The sequence below is a fragment of the Salvelinus namaycush genome, chromosome 29 (genome assembly GCF_016432855.1).
Source record: "Salvelinus namaycush isolate Seneca chromosome 29, SaNama_1.0, whole genome shotgun sequence".
Taxonomy (NCBI): domain Eukaryota; kingdom Metazoa; phylum Chordata; class Actinopteri; order Salmoniformes; family Salmonidae; genus Salvelinus; species Salvelinus namaycush.
In genome coordinates this window covers 19,014,949-19,033,035 of record NC_052335.1, presented here as the reverse complement: position 1 = coordinate 19,033,035, position 18,087 = coordinate 19,014,949, and the positions used below count along the sequence as shown (strand labels likewise).

The 18,087-nt window shown below is 42.7% G+C and overlaps 1 protein-coding gene across 1 annotated transcript; it reads right to left on the bottom strand.

Annotated features, from left to right (window-relative positions):
• Positions 1-2,507: 2,507 nt before the first annotated feature.
• Positions 2,508-17,508, bottom strand: nmbr (neuromedin B receptor). Its single transcript, XM_038968082.1, has 3 exons — positions 17,108-17,508; positions 12,439-12,784; positions 2,508-2,891 (listed from the first exon to the last, which is right to left on the bottom strand). Exons 1-3 carry the CDS (start codon positions 17,506-17,508, stop codon positions 2,508-2,510), a joined length of 1,131 nt encoding a protein of 376 aa, XP_038824010.1.
• Between the last annotated feature and the right edge of the window lie 579 nt (positions 17,509-18,087).

The window sequence follows — 18,087 nt, the reverse complement described above, 5'->3', positions numbered from 1 at the left end:
GTAGATGGAGATAAAGCCCCCTTTAACAAGAGTGTTTTATTTACAACAGATCCATTATCTCTGCTGTGTCTCTCTTGTCTGACTGCATGCGCTCTCTGAAATGAATAAAGACAGGTTGCTCACCTTATCATTGGTATGGTCTTGAATAAATAAGACTAATGCATGTTGGGGAGGAATGTGAAATATGCATACAGACAAAAATCTCTGGACATACCACATGTAGGTGCATACCACAGACCCAACAGGCTAAATCTTGTGAGTAGAATTTATTAATTGTATCACATTTATATTATATGTAATAATGTAATAGCAACACAAAGTATATATTTGCATGTCAAATATCAATATTCCATAAATAATATGTGATTCATAAGCAGAACACATTTGAATGAAAGCATACATATCATAACATTACAATTGTTCACAGACAATTTCACCTGGCACATTTAACATGACATACTTTCACATTTGCTGTGACGGTATTGCATGCTGTGGATATATTATCACACAGACAAACAGCAGGAGCCTTGGAGGATCCCGTTCCAATTCAACAAACATTGTAAATCCACAGAAATTAGGAGGTGGGCGTAGTATCACATTGCGTTGATAGCGACGAGGTCCTTTATATGATGAAGAATTTCAAACACAAATTCATTTTTCATTGTACATTGTACATAGTGTTTCAAGGTATCACAAAAGATTAAGGAATCGAGAACTATGGTAGAATAACACAGATATATTTCCACGGCACTGAAAAGGGGACAGAAGATAGAAAATAGCTGTAGACTCAGCCATTTACTTTTCTCTGTTGTTACGGACACAGATCTCTTTTCCAGTGAGGGACCTGTTGACTTATCACTTGAGATCAGTGTATCAGGACATGTCACTAAGGCTGCATTTAGGCAGCCCAATTCTAATCTTTTTCCACTTTTTTCCACATCAGATCAGCTCTTTTGCCAATAATTGAGCAAAAGACTCAAATTGCAGCCTATTAAACTGATTGATTTGGTAAAGAAATTACAGTTTTTCTGTTTAAGAGGAAGAAATAGGATTTGATTGATGACGTTAATGTGTAACGTGTTAGTTGGTTTAATCCAGTAATCATGATCTCCTGAGTGATAAGTGTAATTAAAGATATTCTCTGGTACTTTTGTATACTTCTTAGCCAGTAGTTCTGAAAGTAGCACCCAGGAGCAAAAAGTGGTCCCCCGAATATTGCATACTCCGTCACACATGTACAGATATGTGCCCCACGTCATTGCTCTCTATCTCTTCCTCTACTGTGTGTGCGTGTTGCTAACTGTCACTCAAATGGCAAAGGGCTGAAACTCATTGACTGAACTCGAATTGCTACGGAGCTTGCCCACGTGGGGGTAAATGTAGGAAAATGGAGCCTACAGCCTACAGAAAACAGTCGCTTTCAAACTAGGGATTTCGTGGCTTATTGAGGTCAGACAGTAATTCTGCTCATAGATTATGTATGAACTACACATTGACACATCCAGCCCAAAGGTTTAAAAAATACTTACTAGTTGCCAAAGTATAGAAGCGTGTCTTGAAATGTAATTGACTGTAATTGAGCATGATTAATCATGTTCAGAGAGCACACTATTCTTAGAGCTTATTCCTTTACATGTTCAATGAAGCTATGCTGTGCATGGAATGGTCAAAGTTTGCAAAATAACAACACAATATTATACAAAAAATCTACAGCACTGTTGCAGCATTTGCAGTTCAACGTACTGGGACACGTTTTACTTAACAAAACAGCAAACATTGGTGTCACATTGAGCATCTGAAGATAAACATTCAAACATAGCACAGGAAATGGCATTATCAAAGTGAATATATATCTCATGAACAAATGTGTATGGTGTTTATCATCTCACTGTCCTGCAATAGTGGCATGCAGGTTCCCATCAACACTAGGTAAATGTTGGTTTCATTTCCAGCATACATTTCGTGTGGTCCCCTCTGTCTGCTTTGGCACTTCTATCCACTTTCAGGCAGATGTTTGAGGGAAATAATTACTTAAAGGGACATTATGATTTTTGTTGAAATTACCCTTAACTCCTGTGCCCCCTTGGGAGCCATTATAATGTTGTTTTTAAGTGCATGGACAGATTTCGTGTCGTAAAAGCAATTGTCTGCTCTTTAGGTTTGGAGTTTGGGTAGTATGTGTCACAGACAGCATACAGTATATCTATACAAACTCTGTGAAATGATACATGCATCAGATTGACCAAAAAACATGAAAAGTGGAACATTGTGGATACCAGTATTTACGACAGATTTGTTGACAAACATGTTCAGTTCAATACTTTCAGTTCATATGTGACCATCTCATCTGCAGCCATATGTAGCATTGTGGGACATGTATAGACAAGGCGGCTTCAAGCCAAGCATTTTCTGTTGAGCACACATGCATGTCCTTTTCAGAATAGTCCACCTTGTAAAGTTTTGCACATTTTCTTTTTTTTTTGGTGCCACTCCTACCACTCCTAAACCTACAGAGAGACCTCCTGCCTGTTGCCATGTCCATTGATGACAGTAGGGGTGGTCTTCTTGATGGAGGTCATTCTTATGGCTGAGGTGCTCTGCAGGTAGCTGGTGTTGCGCTCGTGATGGGGCTTCTTCTTGCAGTGCAGTGAGCTGTTGAAGTGCCTGCGGAAGCTTTCACTCAGCAGGTAGAGAGCAAATGGGTTGACACAGGAACTGGAGAAACTTAACACCCGAGCTAGCAGGGTGATGATGAGGTGGGTCAGGGAGGAGTCGATCTGACGGTAGTTGAAGGAGCGGTACATGTACAAGACGTGGTTGGGGAACCAACAGAGAGCGAAGAGGCCCACGAAAACCAGAACAATTTTGGCAAGCCGTTTTCTCGTCTCCATCTTGGAAAAGAAAACAAAGACATGTAGTGTTTGAAAATACATAGTATATAACATAAAGCCATGTCAATCTTCCAGAAGGATTACAGAATACAAAATACAGAAAGCCTCCCTCCAGAAGGATTACAGAATAAAAAATAAAGAAGGTCTCCCTCCAGAATGACTAGAGAATACAAAATACAGAAGGCCTCCCTCCAGAAGGATTACAGAATACAAAATACAGAAGTTCTCCCTCCAGAACGACTAGAGAATACAAAATACTGAAGGCTTCCCTCTAGAAGGATTACAGAATAGAAAATCCAGAAGGATCACAGAATACAGTGTGTCCAAATAAATAATAAATAATAAAAGGTGTCCAAATCACTCTCTTCTATATTTTGAATAATAGTGCACAGGCTACAGGCTACAGGCTACAAGTTGTATGGCTATTGTCCTTTAGTATCAATACAGTATGTACCAGACACCAATCAAGTATGAACAAACAAACAAGAGCTACCAGTACTTTAAGTACCCTGCAGTCAGCACTCTTCAGAAGAGTCAAAGATGTCTGTACTGTCTAACCTTTTATCGTATGAGCAGAAATGTCAAACAAGAAGGTCCAGTCCAATCAACATGTCATCCCATAGAGTGTCTGACAAACAGCACAGATAACAGCTTCTGAGTACTGCTGTCATCCTATTTGAACCATCAGTGAAGTGAGCAGGAGATTGAGCTCTGAAATGCAAGTCTGGGTTGGTTTTATATCCTGGGTAATTGTCATGATTTAGCTTGCCATTCAATGGCAGCCAGCTGTCAAGACGTGATGCTGACACTTTGCCCACAATCCTTTTATGTTCTTCAACAAAAACCTGAACAATCCACTAACTTGTCAGCAACTTTTCTTCTGATCAGCACTCTATATCTTGTATTGAACTGGACTTCAGACATTATTCAGAAATGTGTTAGAATCTTAGTCAATAGCAAGCTGTTATATCTGGTTAGTTAGACAGTAAAGATGGTCTACATTGATATGGATGTCAAAATTAAATAACATTGCTTATGATTCGGCAGTATCAACAATCTTTCATAGCCAAACATGTAATTCTCTACATTGTTGTTATCACGTCACAATAAGTTATTCACTGTTGTATTTGCTGGTCTCTGCAAGAAGTGTGGGGTATGAATTATAAACTATTCCTATTATTAACTTCTACACCCGACAAGGAGAGTTTTATTTATGGAACTGTGTGCCAGGGAAAGTTAACAGACTGTAGCCAAGGCCATAGTTCTAAATACAGGAGGCTTAACTAATATTGTCTTGATTATGCTGTCACTGTGTTTTCTGTGTTAACCTACTTTTGTGTAGAAAGCCTGCCAAATGAATTCTTCCAGAGCGATTGTTGCATATCATAACAGAACAATAACACCCCTGGCATAGGGAGATGGTTAGACTGTATGTTTACATTCATACATATCACGTCTGAAATCATATTCACTAGCAGTGTCTGCCTGGACAGTGTCATTGTTCATATTAAATTGTAAATCTGCAAAAACCATTGTAGGGACCATCCTCTATTCCAAAGTGATTTAAAATAAATAAAGATTAGATGATTATCGGAAAGCCTATTTTCTACGGCCTTTATTGAAAATGTACCGTACAGCAGTTCATCATCTCCAGCACCACCCCAACATCAACATATGTGAAAATGTACCGTACAGCAGTTCATCATCTCCAGCACCACCCCAACATCAACATATGTGAAAATGTACCGTACAGCAGTTCATCATCTCCAGCACCACCCCAACATCAACATATGTGAAAATGTACCGTACAGCAGTTCATCATCTCCAGCACCACCCCAACATCAACATATGTGAAAATGTACCGTACAGCAGTTCATCATCTCCAGCACCACCCCAACATCAACATATGTGAAAATGTACCGTACAGCAGTTCATCATCTCCAGCACCACCCCAACATCAACATATGTGAAAATGTACCGTACAGCAGTTCATCATCTCCAGCACCACCCCAACATCAACATATGTGAAAATGTACCGTACAGCAGTTCATCATCTCCAGCACCACCCCAACATCAACATATGTGAAAATGTACCGTACAGCAGTTCATCATCTCCAGCACCACCCCAACATCAACATATGTGAAAATGTACCGTACAGCAGTTCATCATCTCCAGCACCACCCCAACATCAACATATGTGAAAATGTACCGTACAGCAGTTCATCATCTCCAGCACCACCCCAACATCAACATATGTGAAAATGTACCGTACAGCAGTTCATCATCTCCAGCACCACCCCAACATCAACATATGTGAAAATGTACCGTACAGCAGTTCATCATCTCCAGCACCACCCCAACATCAACATATGTGAAAATGTACCGTACAGCAGTTCATCATCTCCAGCACCACCCCAACATCAACATATGTGAAAATGTACCGTACAGCAGTTCATCATCTCCAGCACCACCCCAACATCAACATATGTGAAAATGTACCGTACAGCAGTTCATCATCTCCAGCACCACCCCAACATCAACATATGTGAAAATGTACCGTACAGCAGTTCATCATCTCCAGCACCACCCCAACATCAACATATGTGAAAATGTACCGTACAGCAGTTCATCATCTCCAGCACCACCCCAACATCAACATATGTGAAAATGTACCGTACAGCAGTTCATCATCTCCAGCACCACCCCAACATCAACATATGTGAAAATGTACCGTACAGCAGTTCATCATCTCCAGCACCACCCCAACATCAACATATGTGAAAATGTACCGTACAGCAGTTCATCATCTCCAGCACCACCCCAACATCAACATATGTGAAAATGTACCGTACAGCAGTTCATCATCTCCAGCACCACCCCAACATCAACATATGTGAAAATGTACCGTACAGCAGTTCATCATCTCCAGCACCACCCCAACATCAACATATGTGAAAATGTACCGTACAGCAGTTCATCATCTCCAGCACCACCCCAACATCAACATATGTGAAAATGTACCGTACAGCAGTTCATCATCTCCAGCACCACCCCAACATCAACATATGTGAAAATGTACCGTACAGCAGTTCATCATCTCCAGCACCACCCCAACATCAACATATGTGAAAATGTACCGTACAGCAGTTCATCATCTCCAGCACCACCCCAACATCAACATATGTGAAAATGTACCGTACAGCAGTTCATCATCTCCAGCACCACCCCAACATCAACATATGTGAAAATGTACCGTACAGCAGTTCATCATCTCCAGCACCACCCCAACATCAACATATGTGAAAATGTACCGTACAGCAGTTCATCATCTCCAGCACCACCCCAACATCAACATATGTGAAAATGTACCGTACAGCAGTTCATCATCTCCAGCACCACCCCAACATCAACATATGTGAAAATGTACCGTACAGCAGTTCATCATCTCCAGCACCACCCCAACATCAACATATGTGAAAATGTACCGTACAGCAGTTCATCATCTCCAGCACCACCCCAACATCAACATATGTGAAAATGTACCGTACAGCAGTTCATCATCTCCAGCACCACCCCAACATCAACATATGTGAAAATGTACCGTACAGCAGTTCATCATCTCCAGCACCACCCCAACATCAACATATGTGAAAATGTACCGTACAGCAGTTCATCATCTCCAGCACCACCCCAACATCAACATATGTGAAAATGTACCGTACAGCAGTTCATCATCTCCAGCACCACCCCAACATCAACATATGTGAAAATGTACCGTACAGCAGTTCATCATCTCCAGCACCACCCCAACATCAACATATGTGAAAATGTACCGTACAGCAGTTCATCATCTCCAGCACCACCCCAACATCAACATATGTGAAAATGTACCGTACAGCAGTTCATCATCTCCAGCACCACCCCAACATCAACATATGTGAAAATGTACCGTACAGCAGTTCATCATCTCCAGCACCACCCCAACATCAACATATGTGAAAATGTACCGTACAGCAGTTCATCATCTCCAGCACCACCCCAACATCAACATATGTGAAAATGTACCGTACAGCAGTTCATCATCTCCAGCACCACCCCAACATCAACATATGTGAAAATGTACCGTACAGCAGTTCATCATCTCCAGCACCACCCCAACATCAACATATGTGAAAATGTACCGTACAGCAGTTCATCATCTCCAGCACCACCCCAACATCAACATATGTGAAAATGTACCGTACAGCAGTTCATCATCTCCAGCACCACCCCAACATCAACATATGTGAAAATGTACCGTACAGCAGTTCATCATCTCCAGCACCACCCCAACATCAACATATGTGAAAATGTACCGTACAGCAGTTCATCATCTCCAGCACCACCCCAACATCAACATATGTGAAAATGTACCGTACAGCAGTTCATCATCTCCAGCACCACCCCAACATCAACATATGTGAAAATGCCGCGTTTCTATGTTTTGTAGTAAAACGTTTAAAGAAAGTTAACTGTTTCCAATGACATCGTCAACCAATTAGTAGACAATTAGTAGGCAATGCATACTCACGATTGGTCAAAATCACACGATTCACACCAATGACGTCATTGGAAACACGTATTTTCCTGTATCTTTCTTCTACAAAACATAGAAACGCACAATTTTCACATATGTTGATGTTGGGGTGGTGCTGGAGATGATGAATAGGAAGTTGAAATATTGTGAAGTTTCCCTTTAAGACCACTGTTACTATAGCTTTTCATAAAGTCATGAATAGAAACTGTCTTTCCGAAGTGCATGTCTGTTAGACATGATAGATAGAGATTCAACTAATAATGTTTCATTATGTCTCAAACGATTACCAGAATCATGGGATTTGGGTCTGCAAATCTCTCTCTCTCTCTCTCTCTCTCTCTCTCTCTCTCTCTCTCTCTCTCTCTCTCTCTCTCTCTCTCTCTCTCTCTCTCTCTCTCTCTCTCTCTCTCTCTCTCTCTATCCCGTCTTTCATCAGGCTAATGCAACTTGTCATATAATTAGTGTTAAATACCTTTAAATGCCTTTCAGTAGAGGCAGATGCTATCAGAGTTTTCCTCTAAATGAGACTTGAGCCTCTGCAGCCCAATCCCCCTGGACCTGTCTAATAGGAGATGTACACAACCACACCATCAATAGTCAGTGTTGTTCTTCTATTTTAAGGGTTCACCCAAATGATTAAGTCCTTTAATTTGATTTGAAATACAAATGCAGAGAAACAAATCTGGAGACAATAACTTTGATTAGTGGGGATATAGTGCCAGGGATTACTTTGAGGCAGAGACAGTAAAAGCTAATGTGCATTTGAAGGTTCAATGATTTGGTCATCCTCCATGCTTCTCGTATTTTCATGTGTCGCACAGATTTATACCAGATTCACTGGGTATCTATTGTAGAGGATAGCTGGGTCTTGGGTCTCTTATTGCCTCACAGCTGTGAATAAAACAACACATGGAGGCCTTCCAGCACCACTCATCAATACTGTTTACTATGCATTGCTCATTGTTGATAACAGCCTCACATTGGCCAGTGTCAACAACCACCTACTTGAATATATTATGACTTAGATTCAGGTCAGGTCTGAGTCAGGTTCTCATTGATTGGAAGCTGGGTATTGTCACGCCCTGACCTTAGAGAGCCTTTTTATTTCTCTATTTGGTTAGGTCAGGGTGTGATTTGGGTGGGCATTCTAGTTTTCTATTTCTTTGTTGGCCGGGTATGGTTCCCAATCAGAGGCAGCTGTCTATCGTTGTCTCTGATTGGGAATCATACTTAGGCAGCCTGTTTTCCACCCTAGTTTGTGGGATCTTGTTTTTGCACAGTAGCTGTCTAGCCCTGCAGAACTTTTCGTTCGTTTTGTGTTTTGTTGTTTTTTGGTGTCATTTTAAAAATAAAGTAAAATGTACACCTACCAGGCTGCACCTTGGTCTCCTTCAAACAACGGACGTAACAGAAGATCCCACCATCAAAGGACCAAGCAGCGTGGCCAGGAGGAGCAGGGATCCTGGGCCCGGGAGAAAAGTGAGTGGAGGACATCATGGACATGGGAGGAGGTTATGGCAGGGGACAAGACCCTGCCATGGAAGCAGGCGGAGGCAGCGAGAGAGGAACGGCGACGAAACCAGGAATCAAGGAGACGACGGAAGCCCGAGAGGCAGCCTCAAAAAAAAAAATGGGAGGTGTCACACGGGGTGGCGAGCGAAGCAAAGGTGGGAACAAGAACCAACTCCCTGTAATTATGATGAGGAGTTGGTCACGGTTCAGATACCATGTTTTCTGGTTCTGCGCACCGTGCCTCCAGTGCGCACCCTTAGCCCGGTGCCTTCTGTGCCTGCTTTCCGCACGTGTCAGGCTAAAGTGAGCATCCAGCCAGGACGGGTTGTGCCGGCTCAGCGCTCCTGGTCTCCAGTACGCCTCCTCGGTCCAGGATATCCTGCGCCGGCTCTACGCACTGTGTCGCCAGTGCGCCTTCACAGCCCAGTGCGTCCTGTGCCAGCGCCCCGCACTTGCCGGGCTAAAGTGAGCATCCAGCCAGTACGGGTTGTGCCAGCTCTATGCTCCAGACCTCCAGTGCGCCTCCACGGCCCAGTATATCCTGCGCCAGCTCTACGCAGGGTATCTCCAGTGCGCCTGCACAGCCCAGTGCGTCCTGTGTCAGCGCCCCGCACTTGCTGGGCTAAAGTGAGCATCCAGCCAGGACGCGTTGTGCCAGCTCTACGCTCCAGACCTCCAGTGCGCCTCCACGGTCCAGTATATCCTGTGCCAGCTCCATGCACCCGGCCTCCAGTGTGTGTCTCCAGCCTAGTACGTCCTGTGCCTGCTCCACGCACGAAGCCTCCAGTGGTGATCCATGGCCCGAAGCCTGCAGGGATGATCCATAGCCCAGAGCCTCCAGTGATGATCCATGGCCCGAAGCCTCTAGTGATGATCCATGGCCCGAAGCCTCTAGTGATGATCCATGGCACGAAGCCTCCAGTGATGATCCATGGCCCGAAGCCTCCAGTGATGATCCATGGCCCGAAGCCACCAGTGATTATCCATGGCCCGAAGCCTCCAGTGATGATCCATGGCACGAAGCCTGCAGTGACGGTCCACTGTCCAGAACCTCCTGAGACGGTCCACAGTCCGGAACCTCCTGAGACGGTCCACAGTCCGGAACCTCCTGAGATGGTCCCCAGTCCGGAACCTCCTGAGACCGGCCGCAGTCCGGAACCTCCTGAGACGGTCTGCATTCCAGAGTCTCCAGTAACTGTCTGCAGTCCAGAGTCTCCAGCGACGTTCTGCAGTCCAGAGCCTCCAGCGACGGTCTGCAGTCCAGAGTCTCCAGCGACGGTCTGCAGTCCAGAGTCTCCAGCGACGGTCTGCAGTCCAGAGTCTCCAGCGACGGTCTGCAGTCCAGAGCCTCCAGCGACGGTCTGCAGTCCAGAGCCTCCAGCGGCGGTCTGCAGTCCTGAGTCTCCAGCGGCGGTCTGCAGTCCAGAGCCTCCAGTGGCGGTCTGCAGTCCAGAGCCTCCAGTGGCGGTCTGCAGTCCAGAGCCTCCAGCGGCGGTCTGCAGTCCAGAGCCTCCGGCGGGGGTTCCCAGTCCAGAGCCTCCGGCGATGATCCACGGTCCGATTCCTCCGGCAACGATCCACTGTCCGGAGTCCACGGAAGCGGAGGGATCAGCGTGCGGAGCGGGGGCTACGTCCCGAACCGGAGCCGCCACCGAGGATAGATACCCACCCGGACCCTCCTCTATTGAGTCAGGTTTTGCGGCCAGAGTCCGCACCTTTGGGGGGGGGGGGGGGGGGGGGGGTACTGTCACGCCCTGACCTTAGAGAGCCTTTTTATTTCTCTATTTGGTTAGGTCAGGGTGTGATTTGGGTGGGCATTCTAGTTTTCTATTTCTTTGTTGGCCGGGTATGGTTCCCAATCAGAGGCAGCTGTCTATCGCTGTCTCTGATTGGGAATCATATTTAGGCAGCCTGTTTTCCACCCTAGTTTGTGGGATCTTGTTTTTGCACAGTAGCTGTCTAGCCCTGCAGAACTTTTCGTTCGTTTTGTGTTTTGTTGTTTTTTGGTGTCATTTTAAAAATAAAGTAAAATGTATGTACGCCTACCACGCTGCACCTTGGTCTCCTTCGAACAACGGACGTAACAGGTATGGGTTTTGGTTTTGGACTTACTCATGCTCTTGGTTGGGTACTGATCTGGATTTGAGCCCATTTGTCTGAAGATTAGTTAGAAGTTCTTAACCTTGTATGAAATATTAAAGCAAAGCAGCGTCTGATTTAATGTTCTTTGGTCAATGGACGCTCAAATTACAACATTTAAAATATTTACTTGGTGTATTTTACTACAAATGGAAATGTCTGCATTAAAACCCAGAGCCTCTTCACATTAAAACCTGTAACTTGGGTTCCGGGGTTATGTCAAAAATAAAACAAATCATGTGTAGCGAGAAAACGTGTGATGCTGTTCAGTTTCGTTGAATTCAAATGTGCACTCTAGCTCAACGTGCACTCTAGCTTAATATGCACTATAACATGCAATAATGTTTTGGTCTTTTTCAGGAAACCTGGTTACTGGATTTCATGTAACATGTGACCTACATACAGTGCCTTCGGAAAGTATTCAGACCCGTCTGCCTACCCTACCATAAAGGCCTGATTGGTGGAGTGCTGTAGAGATGGTTGTCCTTATGGAAGGTTTTCCCATCTTCACAGAAGAACTCTGGAGTGACCATCGGGTTCTTGGTCACCTCCCTGACAAAGGCCCTTCTCCCCTGATTGCTCAGTTTGGCCAGACAGCCAGCTCTAGGAAGAGTCTTGGTGGTTCCAAACTTCTTCCATTTAAGACTGATGGAGGCCACTGCGTTCTTGGGGACCTTCAATGCTGCAGAAATTCTTTGGTACCCTTCCCCAGATCTGTGCCTCGACACAATCCTGTCTCAGAGCTCTACGGACAATTTCTTCGACCTCATGGCTTGGTTTTTGTCCAATCAATTGAGTTTAGCACAGGTAGACTAGACTCAAGTTGTAGAAACATCTCAGGGATGATCAATGGAAACAGGATGCACCTGAGCTCAATTTCGAGTCTCATAGCAAAGGGTCTGAATACTTATGTAAATAAGGTATTTTTGTTTTTTATTTTTAATACATTTGCAAAAATGTCTAAAAACCTGTTTTCACTTTGTTATTATGGGCTATTGTGTTTAGATTGATGAGGGGGACAAATTACTTAATCAATCTTAGAATAAGCCTGTAACATAATAAAATGTGGAAAAAGTCAAGGGGTCTGAATCCTTTCCGAATGCACTGTATGCTCCCTACACCCGTATTATCAAACAACAGATGCGTTGTACCCTAAAAGCATGGAATGAGATATTCCAAATTTCCAATTCAAATGGATCCATCAAGTTACCTAATGTTCTTAATATGCCATTCCTAATAACCACAACTGTAACAGTCAAACCTCATTCGTGACTTGTTTGATATACAGGCAGTAACAGGATGTTGTTGTTGTTACCTACCTGTCTCTTAGTGTGCTCACTGATCTCCCCAGGCATGTCGTGAGCACTCTTGACCAGCGTCCTGGCGATGTGGTAGTAGTACACAGAGATGATCCACAGGGGAATCAGGAAGTACACCAGGAATATGAGGACAGAGTGGATCTTGGGATGCATCTCGTTGGAGAGGGGATAGGGCACACAGGCGGTGAAGGTCACGTTCTTGTCCTGGATGTGTACTACCTGGGAGAAGATGGCCTCGGGCACCGCCAGCAGGACAGAGATCACCCAGATGGACACGGCTTTCAGACACGTCCAGAACACAGCACTGGATGTCTGGATGTCCATAGGATTCACTATGGCTTTGTACCTGAAACCACAACAACACAAGACCAAAAATGGAATGCTGCTTCATCAAAGGCTACAGCAAAACTCCAGGATCAGGACAGACCTGACACTCAGAGGCAGTGATAGACAGATATGATTGAACCTGTGATCATTAATTATTTGATGGTTCGCTGCAACTCACACACTGATAATAGATTCACAAAACCTTTTTCAGACTCTCCAAACCTTTTTCAACCTCAGTGAAGCATTATTGTAGATAGAACAAATTAACGTTAATGGAAAGCCTTTACTGACATTTTCATATTAATAACGAAATTAGATTCAAAGCAGTCTTTTCCATGCAAATGGGATTAAATGGCCAGCTGTCCTTACTGTTCTAATTTCCTTGTCTAAAATCAAATGTCAATTATGTGATTATATTTAATTAATCTAATTAACGTTAGGAGGCTTTGACAAAGACAAGGCATTTCTGAGTCCATGAGTACCGAATAGAAGCTTTATGGAGTGTTAGAGGGGATATTTTACATACACATGAAAGATCTATGGAGTGCATGATGATTGCACTAGCTAACGAATGAATGTCCTGACCGTAACACACCCACAATAATGATATCCTTGAATTGAGATCAAGGGTTCCAAAAATTGCCAGTAAATTCAATTATAAAGATTTAACTGAAACAACAATGTGTTTCTGCAGCGCTGCCAAAGTGCATCTTAATATTGATATAAACCTAAATGTTTACAAGCTGATCAATAGACTTTGGCCTGATCTCCCGTGTAAATCAACACTCAGTGTTATGTGTAGAGGATAGCAGAAGTTCTGCTAAGTCAAACAATGGGGAAAAATATAGGAAAGGCGGGTGCAACAGAGGATGTTCGCTCCATTGGGCATAAAGAGATTTGTTGTTCCAATGATAGAAGATTTTCCACATCCTGACTGTTTTCTAACGATATTTCTGCTGTTGAAATGTTTGGTCTGGAGGAGAATCTCAATTGGCAGTTGGAGGTTTGTACACTGCCCTTGACTGTGCTGTTCCAGCAGCCTCCGATGCCCTCTGCCCGTGTAGAAATCCCCCATAGTCATAGACCACGCTGCCTCAGGCAGCAACAGACAAGCACAGAAAATGGACACATTGATACCGCACCAGAGAGAAACAAGGATGGGTTTATTGTCTGAATTGACATGAACAAACCACTGTAATCCCACTTTATTGTGTTATCATGCTTGGGAGCACTGCCCAGGTGAGTGCTAATAAGATAAAATGATTTAAAGCCCTCACATCGAGTAAGCATACAAATATTTTCATTGCTCTTCACCACAAAATGACATGCTGAATTGGACTAGGGAAACCATGGAGAGAACAACTGTAGACTGCAATCTCACCATATGGCCCCTAGTGACAGGGATGGCCAAAAGTCATGGTCATCTCCAGTGACGATTGACATAGCCAAACTTTTCCGCCAACTGATAGAGCTAAATATTACGTTCTGTGTCATAGAAAGGGTCATTACAAAGCACTGTACCATTTTTGGACTGCTATAATGGCATGCACAATGGGTATTATTTATATCAGAGAATCCCATGGACTTTAATATGATAATAAAACATTTATACTTTCATATTGATGTCCAGACCAGAGTCAGACCAGGTATTTTCATATAGAATGGTAACTTGAGAAGGTCACTGTCTCCAAGCATCAGTGGTCTTGGTGAGGGTATGTGGGGGGGAGGAAATGGTCTGCTAGGTCAAGTGAAGGTCCCAAACAAAGATTCAGGCATGGTTGCCCTTTTAATCATACACACTGAGACAGTAAATTATGCACTGTGCAGATTATTCTGTATGACTCCTCCTGAATGCCTGATGATAACTGAATACAACTGAACTGGGCTTGCCACCCTCATTCTTTATGGAATACAACATGAAGAGCTTATTTTCAAAACACTATATAAACACTACCAGTCAAAGGTTTTAAAACACCTACACATGCAAGGGTTTTTCTTTATTTTTACTATTTTCTACATTGACGACATCAAAACTATGAAATTACACATATGGAATCATGTAGTAACCCAAAAAAAGTGTTCAACAAATCAAAATACTGTATATTTTATATTTGAGATTCTTCAAATAGTCACCCTTTGCCTTGATGAAAGCTTTGCACACTCTTGGCATTCTCTCAACCAGCTTCACCTGGAATGCTTTTCCAACAGTCTTGAAGGAGTTCCCATATATGCTGAGCACTTGTTGGCTGCTTTTCCTTCACTCTGCAGTCCGACTCATCCCAAACCATCTCAATTTGTTTGACGTCAGGGGATTGTGGAGGCCAGGTCATCTGATGCAGCACTCCATCAAACTCCTTCTTGGTAAAATAGCCCATACACATCGTGGAGGTGTGTTGGGTCATTGTCCTATTGAAAACAAATTATAGTCCCACTAAGCCCAAACCAGATGGGATGGCATATCGCTGCAGAATGCTGTGGTAGCCATACTGGTTAAGTGTGCCTTGAATTCTAAATAAATCACAAAAAGTGTCACCAGCAAAACACACCATAACACCTCCTCCTCCATGCATTACGGTGGGAAATACACATGCGGAGATCATCCGTTCACCCACACCGCATCTCACAAAGACCCGGCGGTTGGAACCAAAAATCTCCAATTTGGACTCCAGACCACAGGACAAATGTCCACCGCCTAATGTCCATTGCTCGTGTTTCTTGGACCAAGCAAGTCTCTTCTTATTATTGGTGTCCTTTAGTAGTGGTTTCTTTGCAGCAATTCGACCATGAAGGCCTGATTCACACAGTCTCCTCTGAACAGTTGATGTTGAGGTGTGTCTGTTACTTGAACTCTGTGAAGCATTTATTTGGACTGCAATTTCTGAGGCTGGTAACTCTAATGAACGTATCCTCTGCAGCAGAGGTAACTCTGGGTCTTCCATTCCTGTGGCAGGCCTCATGAGAGCCAGTTTCATCATAGCGTTTGATGGTTTTTGCGACTGCTCTTGAAGAAACTTAAAAAGTTCTTGAAATGTTCCATATTGACCGATCTTTATGTCTTAAAGTAATGATGGACTGTCGTTTCTCTTTGCTTATTTGAGCTGTTCTTGCCATAATATGGACTTGGTATTAGGGCTATCTTTTGTATACCCCCTCTACCTTGTCACAACACAACTGATTAGCTCAAATGCATTAAGAAGGAAAGAAATTTCACAAATTAACTTTTAAGAAGGCACACATGTTAATTGAAATGCATTCCAGGTGACTACCTCATGAAGCTGGTTGAGAGAATTCCAAGAATGTGCAAAGCTGTCATCAAGTCAAAGGGTGGCTATTTGAAGAATGTCAAATATAAAATAGATTTTGATTTGTTTAACACTTTTTTGGTTACTACATGATTAGATATGTGTTATTTCATAGTTTTGATGTATCACTCTTATTCTACAATGTAGAAAATAGTTTAAAAAAAAAAAAACTTGAATGAGTAGGTGTTCTAAAACTTTTAACCGGTAGTGTACATTTTCTGAAATGTTTAAAGAACTTCTGAAAGAGATTTGTGTGTTTTTCATATATATAAAATATAAAAAATCATAAATACAGTAATATGAGATATGTATGTAAAACATTAACATTTGACATTTTAGTAATTTAGCAGACACAGAATGACTTAGAGTTAGTGCATTCATCTTAAGATAGCTAGTTGAGACAACCACATATCACAGATACATATTCAGCATATTAACATTCCATTCCAGCTAAAATATAGCGTTTGTTAGAAGAAAAAAAAAACATTTTAATACACACCTAAAATCTATAAAGTAATATTTTGCACACACATGAAGGTACTCATAAGCAATCATTTCTGTTGAAAAAACACAACAGTGAAAAATGTGTGGATATAGTGTTTTGGAAATAAACTCAAAATACTCTTATTCTTGTGATTTGACAAATGTACAGTGCCATTTTTTTCTAATCTCAGCATTCATGCTGCTACTTCCAGGGAAGATAAATTGCCATTCTAACCGTGTCTCTCCAGAATAAAACAATATAACCCAAATCAGGCTTATTGAAGTCAATACAACCAGCAGGTGTACACTATTTGATTCCTTTTAAACATTTCTGAGGCCACACTTGATTTGTCAATCAAAATATCCACAGATTTGTCAGTGACATTTACACAGCATTGAATTATGATAAAACTTGTGTTGTCAATAAAAATAATCATAACAATTGATGAATCATCATGAATTACATAAGTTAATTATTCTTAACATTTGCAATTAGGTATACATAAAAATAATATTGGCAATAAGAATACTTCCCATTCATCTACTCTTGATCTTACCTGTCAGCGCTGAGAGCCGTGAGAGTGAACACTGAGACTCCGACTGAGGTGAGTTGAATGACCGGTATTAGTTTACAAGCCACAACACCGAAGATCCACTCCTCAAAGAAGTATCTGAACGCGTCCACTGGAACACAAGTCACCAAAAGCAAAAGATCCCCAGCTGCCAAACTCGAAATAAATATGTTGGGGACGCTCCTCATTGCACTGTTGGTGATAAAAATCTTAACCAAGGTAATGTTCCCCAACAACCCAATCGTTATGATCAGAATATACACAGTCGGTATGACACATCGTATAATAAAATCAATAGTTTCCCTTCCATCAGGTATCCAATCATCAGTAAAGTTATAAAAGACAGAATGTCCAGTAAAAGATAAGTTATCTAAAATGTCGTCCATTGCTACTCGGGGATTTGTACAATGATCACTTTGCTGAAATGGCACGGAAGATGTTGACCATCTGCCAAAGCAGGTCTGAGGCGCGGGAGCTGTCCCTCCAACAAAGTGCTGAAACGGCCGGGGTGCTAAAACGCATGACTGAAGCCACACTGACTGGCGCGCAAAAGAAGGAGGCACTTTTCAACACGCATACAGCACCGATGACGGAATATAATTCACACCAGTTTTGCATATGATGTGTACCATTGTCAAGGCTACTTACATACTATTTCATAGTGGTAATTTGATTGACTATAAACGGAATAAACTAATAGGCTATACTGGATTTCATTAAACAAGCACCAAATACCCATTTCACGTTCAGGATCAGAAAGCTGTGCTTGTAAACATTTGTGAAGTAGGATGAGCTGTTCTTTGAGTCTACTAAGGAAAATCCAATGTCATTTTTCGAAACGCAAACTGAGCGGGATTTTGATCTCCTGCACAGGTATTTCATTGTCAGCCAGCCCTTATCTGTAGGAGCTGTATGATGTCGTTATTTGAGTCACCAGCCACCAGGGGAAGTGAGTGGAGGTAGGG

Coding starts and splice junctions, on each gene's coding strand:
- nmbr (XM_038968082.1), bottom strand. CDS start 17,508: ATGGACGACATTTTAGATAACTTATCTTTTACTGGACATTCTGTCTTT. Junction 12,785..17,107: donor ACGGCTCTCAGCGCTGACAG/GTAAGATCAAGA, acceptor TTGTGGTTTCAG/GTACAAAGCCATAGTGAATC. Junction 2,892..12,438: donor GTGAGCACACTAAGAGACAG/GTAGGTAACAAC, acceptor TTCTTTTCCAAG/ATGGAGACGAGAAAACGGCT.